This window comes from Drosophila ananassae, assembly GCF_017639315.1.
Source record: "Drosophila ananassae strain 14024-0371.13 chromosome Y unlocalized genomic scaffold, ASM1763931v2 tig00000097, whole genome shotgun sequence".
Classification (NCBI taxonomy): Eukaryota; Metazoa; Arthropoda; class Insecta; order Diptera; family Drosophilidae; genus Drosophila; species Drosophila ananassae.
The window spans coordinates 320,164-327,769 of NW_025319059.1; the positions used below are offsets into that span (position 1 = coordinate 320,164).

General features: G+C 31.5%; 1 protein-coding gene across 1 annotated transcript; it reads left to right on the plus strand.

Annotated features, from left to right (window-relative positions):
* The first annotated feature begins 1,316 nt into the window (after positions 1-1,316).
* LOC116655073 (rho GTPase-activating protein 26-like) lies at positions 1,317-4,286 on the plus strand. Its single transcript, XM_032452126.2, has one exon. The coding sequence runs from the start codon at positions 1,339-1,341 to the stop codon at positions 4,003-4,005; it is 2,667 nt and encodes an 888-aa protein (XP_032308017.1). The 5' UTR covers positions 1,317-1,338; the 3' UTR covers positions 4,006-4,286.
* Positions 4,287-7,606: the final 3,320 nt, after the last annotated feature.

Consider the following 7,606-nt stretch of genomic DNA (forward strand, 5'->3'; position numbering starts at 1 on the left):
GTGACAGCGACGCTGGCAGAATAGATGGACTTTGGTTGAATAGTTTTGATTGGTCAGATTTTTATGCTGACATGTAGGTTCCCAGGATGGGCACTTGTTTATGAATTTGGAGCAAAAGGGGTTTGATGTTTACGTCTACTGTCGTCGATAAAGGCGTGTGAATGGTTTATGTCTATGTTTATGTCTGGATGCCAATGATAATGCTATGGGAAAGGGTTTGTGTCTAGCCTATTTGAATTATTCCCACAGTAGGCTCTGGAATGTTGTTTATATATGATTTGATAGGTATGACAGGTTATACTGGTTTTATGGAGGATTCGTTATCTAGGGTATTTGCAGATACATTAAGTGTATTTGCGGATACACTACTCGCCCCTCCTTTAGAAATTTCAACATCCTTGTTGAATTCGACAACAATTTCCTTGTGGTTGGCTAAACGCTTATAAGTGAATATTATATAAATTGTTATGCTTACAACTATAAGTATTAGGCTTATAAATACAATCCATTTGTATACAATATCTTGTTTTTGTTGATTGATTAATGATTCTTTAAGTTTTAAAATTGGTGTTGGTTCATGTAGAGTTACATTGGTACTTGACAATATTATTATTTCTTATTTCAAGTGTACATTGGCTTAATTGTATAATATTATATCCTTCAATTGTTTTATTAAATAATTCACAATTTTGGTTAATTTGCGATTTACTTAAATTATATGTTATTACAATATTTGGTTCAATGTATTTTATAAATTCTTTTTCTGAAATAAAAGTGTGTTGACAAATTGTTAATTGATTTGTAAGGATCTTTGAAATACATTGGCCAGTTACTAAATATTTTTGACCCATTACACCCACTAAAGGATTTGCAGAATTTTCCAAATAATAAACACTTTTATTATTATTCATAAAATATTCAAATTTATCATTTATGTCAATTTGGCGGCCTAAGTTATCTGGATATTTAATTATTCTGTATTTTTGAGTTTCATTAAAAGATGTTGGTATATGGGCTAAAATAAAAGTATTTTTTTTTGACTGCAGTCTTTATTGATAATAATTTTTCTTCATTAATGTCATCTAACTCTTCATGTTTTAATATTTTAGGATTGAATATTCCAATTCTTTTTAACTGAATTCCCATTTGTAAATCTTCAATGTATTGTTGAAACATGTGTAAAGAGTATCTAAAAAGGTGAAAGGCCTCATTTTCCTCTTCTTCCCGTATTAATTTATGTTTATTTATTATACCAATGATTTCATTAAATTCTGAATTTTCTATCATATTTTCTTTTATATGTAAATTATACGCATTATAAAGGAAGTTAAAGACCTCATGACTGCCGCTAAAGTGCTTTCCACTAGAATGAAACAACTGGCCATTTTATTGAATGACTTCAACTTTGAGTGCATAGGTAACGCGCAGACTGATGATGAGAACGTTATTTGCGAAAGCTTAAAGCGATTTTGTGCGATAATTGGAAACATTGAAGAAGAAAGGGAAAAAATGCTAACTCTTGCTGATAAACATATTATTGAGTCACTGGAAGAGTTTCGAAAAAAGCAAATTGGAGGCGTAAAAGAGAACAAAAAGAAATTTGACAAAAAAACAGAAAAATTTTGTCAGTCTCAAGAGCGTTTTTTGAATATGTCCACCAAAAAACCAGAAAATACTCTGCAAGAGGCTGATGCAAGCTTAGGCATGCATGAACGTGAATACATCCAGGAATCTTTAAGTTATGTTCTACGCATTCAGGAAGTACAGGAAAGAATAAAATTTGAGTTCGTTGAGATATTGCTTGCTTTTATATCTGGATGGTTGGTATTTTATCACACAGCACATGAACAAGCGGAAGATCATAGAGATTACCTGCAAGACCTAAGGCATAAAGTGCAAAAGACACGTGAAAATTTTGAGGAAGCCCGAGAAAAAGTGACAGAGCTAAAAACAAAATATATGGAAAAACGCACAAAACCTGAGGAAATTTTTATCAAGCGCGGCTATTTATTTTTGATGGAGAAAAGTTCCCTTTTAAAAATATCCCTTTTGGAGCCATTTAAAGCATCATGGACAAAGTACTACTGCACCTTCAAAAAACAAAAACGAGAGTTTACCATGCTTCAATTTAATCAAATGAATCACAATTTTACAAGACCAGAAAATCGTGAAGATGAAAAACTGACGTTATTTTCCTGTTACCGGCGGGCTTCTGAGTTTGAAAAGCGGTTTTGCTTTGACTTAACTTTTAAAGAAAAACCTGGGGTTGTTTATACTTTTCAGGCATTAAGCGAAAAGGATCATATTTCATGGCTTAATGCAATGGATGGAACGGAACCTATGAATATGGTTCCAGGTAAAGTAAAATCAACTGACTCATATCAACTTAACGAATCTGGATTTATATTTGTTCGCCGTTGCATTGAAGTCTTAGAAAGTCGGGGCTTGGAAGATGAAGGTATTTACCGGAAAAGTGGCGTCGGAACAAAAATCGGAAAGCTTTTAACAATGGGCTTAAATTTAAGTGAAACTGAAGATATATTTACGGATGAAAAATACACCGATTTAATAGAAAGTAATACCATAGCAAGTGCTCTGAAAATGTATCTTCGAAATTTAAGTGAGCCCTTAATGACATACCGTTATCACAATGACTTCATTGAATCAGCAAAGATAGAAACCCTTAACCAACGAATTAATGAAGTTCACAAGCTGGTCCACAAGTTACCACATATTAATTTTGAGATGTTAGATATGGTTATTTTCCATTTAACCGAAGTTTCACGGAAATACGAAAAAAATAAGATGTCGGTTTTCAATCTTGGTGTAGTGTTTGGACCAACTTTATTGCGACCACGGGAAGAATCAGTTGCGGCCATATTGGATATTAAATTTAACAACATAGTCATCAATATATTGATTGATAACTATGATCGGATTTTTAAAATTAGTCCCAACAGTAAGGAAACATTTTCAGAATCCACCAGTGCCCTAAAAATTAACCATACCGGTAGACACAGCCCACCAAAGCGAATGCCTAGAGCGTCTCAGTTACAAAAATCTTTGGAAGGATATACAGTTTGTTGTGCAAAGTATCCTTCCCAAAAAAAAATATATCGAGTAGCAATGAAACCGGATTATACTGAACCTACAATGTCATCAAGTTTGCAGAGTATTCCAAATGTTGTTAAATATGGGTATAATTCGGGAAGTAATTTATCAACTTTGCATAGCACAGGTGAAATAGGACAATCAAACATTGGAATCACAAATACAATGATGCAAAAAGATAGAATTTTACAGTGTCCTGCTACTAGTTCAAGTGCCGATAATGTCGTTTTGTCTTCTTATGAAATTACTAATAGTGAGATACAAAATCTCGGAATTCAAGCATCACCTTCAAGCAGTTCCAATAATATGCGCCATCCAGAATTTGAAAGGACTGCATCATCAATGGGATCACAGTCTGGCCCCGGTACTCACTTTTTTGCAAGTACTTCTAGTTCTGAAACGATACCAGCTAATATATTAGCTAAAAAAACTATACCAACGACTTTCAAAAAACCCCCAAAAGATAATTTATTGGGTAATGATGTTTCTGGTCCACAGCAGCAATACCCCAACAAAAGTGGCCATTACTCATACAGGTTGGGTAAAAACTATTCTTCTATTATGACTGCATCAACATCAAGCTCTAATGAAAGTGTATCCGACTGCTCAAACAGTGGTTTAAATAGTACTAAAACTGAGATTCGGGATTTTCGCCGTCATGGCACAAATGAAATTGTAGCAACGATTGCACAGAATTTACCGTTATCGACACTTCTTGGGACAATCTCAAATGATATTAACACAGAAAAACCTAGATGCACTGCAGAAAGCGACAAAGCAACTTCGACTTCTATCCGCAATGTTAGTAGTGCAACCAATGATAGCTCTTTATATGTACCACCCACTAAAATGCATCGCACTCGTGACGTAAACCAAATTAAACGGGATTTATGAACAGGCACTGCGCGTGTGCGCACACTTTATGCTTGTATGGGAGAAAGCGAGGGTGAGCTATCGTTTGAGCCCAATCAAATAATAACAAATGTACGATTTTCTCACGAACCTGGTTGGCTCCAGGGTACATTAAATGGAAAAACGGGACTCATTCCTGAAAACTACGTGGAACACTTAAAAACCTATAAATAAAAACAAAACCATTATATAAAAATTGTTTTATTATTATACTAGATAAACAATCAAAATTTTCCATTACATTAAAAAAGTCTTTCTTAGCATTTTTCTTATTTATACATAAAAAAAAAAAAAAAAAAAAAAAAAATATTATTTAATTTTATTTCTAACTCTTTTTTATCTTCTTCTGTTAGTGTACCAAACAAATATTTGTGAGCTGATCCTACAATATTTACTAATCCCCGTTTTTGTCTATTTGATGGGATAATCCCTTTTATTTCATGTTTTAATTGTTTAAGTGCTAATGCTATATCTGGAATTGTTTTATATAAATTTTCATATTTTATAAATTCTTGGTATGTATTTAATATTTTTGTTTGATTTATTTCTATCATGTGGTGTTCGTAATTAAGAGGTATTTTTATAGTTCCTGTATTCAATAGTAAATAGCCATTTTTTGAAGTAATTGGGAAAATACTAATTTGTTGAGCCGTTATTAATGGTAACGTTGTCCATGGTACTATTATTATCACTTTCAATATCAGAGTCAAAATTTTCAACATTTCTGGAATAACGAGAAAAATTGCGTTTTTTAAGTTTTTTAAATTTACTTTTGTGTTTTATTACTTTGTGACCCCTATTTATTTCCTGCCAGTGTTTTTCATCTTTTTGTATAATTTTTCCTGTTTTCTTAAATGGATTAACAAGTTTCGGCTTACATTTCATATCTTTTTCAACTTTTGCATAATTTAAATCTACTTCATATTCTTCCCGTTTTTCATTAATTTTGTCAATTTTTGATTCTTTTAATTTTTGGACATTTTTATTAGGTTTCATACCGAAAATAAATATTTCAGCAGGGGTTCTACCTGTAGTGTCATGTGTTATTTCATGATTATAAACATATGTAGCTTTTTCGATATTCATGAGCTTGTCTTCCGCATCATTAAGTGTATTTATGATTCGTAATTTTTCATTAATTGTTTTGTGAACTCTTTCTATATCAGCTATACCATTCTTGCTGCTAGTAATTTCAATCTCAATATTTTCTTTTTCTAACCAATTTTGTAATGATTTGCATACTAATCCGGGATCTTGATCCATTTTTATTATTTTTGGTTTACCTAACATATTAAATATTTTAAGTAATGCTTTTTTACTTTCGATCCAATCTGTGGTATGAGTTTCTATAATTGAAACAAATTTTGAATAGATATCAATACAAGTTAAAAATTTTCTTTGATCAATAAAATAATAGTCAATTACATATTTTTCACGGATATTTTTACTTTCAGGGGTTTTTTCAAATGTTAATGCTACTTTTCTATGTTCTGCCTTGCATAAAATACAAATATCGCATTTATTAATTATATTTTGGATTAATTTTTGTGCATCTGGAAAATAGTATTTAGTTTTAAAATCGTCATATGTTTTTTTAATACCTTGATGAATAGTTTTCTCATGAATATTAATTACTTTCTCGTGAAAATCTGCGTAGGTAGATATATTAGGAAGTATTACTGATGTTTTCATTAATTTTGTTCCAAAATTTGGTTTAATTAATTCCATGAAAGCCCTTTAAAATATAGCGAAATCCTCGTCATTATTTATGTACATTACAAAATTGTGTCCACATACAAATTTAAGAATAATGTGTTTTGCTGTACGTTCCGTCATGTTACTATATTTTATTGTATTAATTGTTTTATTAAAATACCGGACTAATTCATTACTATCTTCATTTCCCTTTTCAAATATTAATTGGTGACTGAAAACATTAATTGGACGCTCTGTAATCTGAATACAATTGCCATTATCTTCTTGGGCGCTATGTATAGTAGCTCCTGTGCTTTGTAAATCATCTTCGTTTTGAAATGTTTCTTCTAGTTGTTCATTATTTGATTCTTTTTTAGGTAGCCTAGATAAGGCGTCTGCTACATAATTTTCCTTTCCTTTAATGTAATTCATACCACAATCATATTGACTAAGATATATTTTCCATTTTTGCAATTTCATATTAGGTTCTTTAATATTGTGTAACCAAACTAGTGGTTTATGATCGGATGTAATTTTAAATTTTCTTCCAAATAGATAGGGTCGGAAGTACTTAGTTGCCCAGACTACGGCTAATAACTCTTTTTCGATAGTTGAATAATTTATTTCATGATCATTTAATGTTCTACTTGCGTAGCAAACTGGTCTACCTTCTTGAGCTAGGACAGCTCCTAAAGCATAATTACTAGAATCAGCAGTTAATTCAAATGTTTTTTTCAAAATCTGGATATCTAAGGATTGGATCATTTGTAATTAGTGTTTTTAATTTTTCAAATGCTTCAACGTAATTATTATCTTTGACATTTATTTTTGAACCCTTCTTAAGGCACTGGGTCATTGGTTTAGCCATTTTTGCAAATTCTCTAACAAACTTTCGGTAAAATCCACAAAGACCAATAAATGATTTAATTTGTTTAGGAGTACTTTGAATTTTAAAATCGTGAATAGCTTGAATTTTATTTGGGTTTGTTTTAATTCCTTCAGTAGTAATTATATGGCCTAAAAATTCTGTTTCTCTTTTCATGAATTCACATTTATCTAATTGAAGTTTAAGATTGGATTTTCTTAATCGGACGAAGACTTTTTGAAGGGGCTGAATATGTTCTTGTAAGGAGGTTAAAAATATAATAATATCATCTAAATATACTAGGCAATGAGTTCCTATTATATCATGAAGAATATTATTCATACATCGCTGGAATGTAGCAGGAGCATTTTTTAGACCGAAAGGCATTCTAGTATGTTCATAGTGTCCTTTCTTGGTGGAAAAGGCTGTTTTTTGAATTGATCTTGGGTCCATTTCAATTTGATGGAATCCCTTTGCCAGGTCTAACGTTGTAAAATATTGACATTTACGTAACTTATCTAGTATTTCATCCATATTGGGGATGGGGAATTTATCGTCAATAGTTATCTCGTTAAGTCCTCTGTAATCAATAGCCATACGCAATTTTGGAATGCCCGATGCATCCATTTTCTTGGGTACTATTACTATAGGACTACAATAGGGAGTTTTAGATTTGCGGACAATACCTTGTTTAATCATATCTGCTATTTGGTTTTCTACTTCATTGTCATAAATATAGGGATAAGTATATGGTCTTCTATAAATGGGATCTTCATGTTTAGTTTTTATTTTATGTTTGATTTCATTTGTGAAGGTCAAATTGTCACCCTCATGATACTGAATATCAAAGAATTTAGACATTAGAGAATGTAGTGCCGATTTTTCCTCACTGTTGAGATGATCATCTCGAATATAACTAGTTTTTAATTCCGTTTCCAATGCGTAAATGTGTTCTTCATCCTCTAACATGTTTGTATAATTTTTGTTATGTTCCTTTATTATATTGATCATTGGAAATTCGTA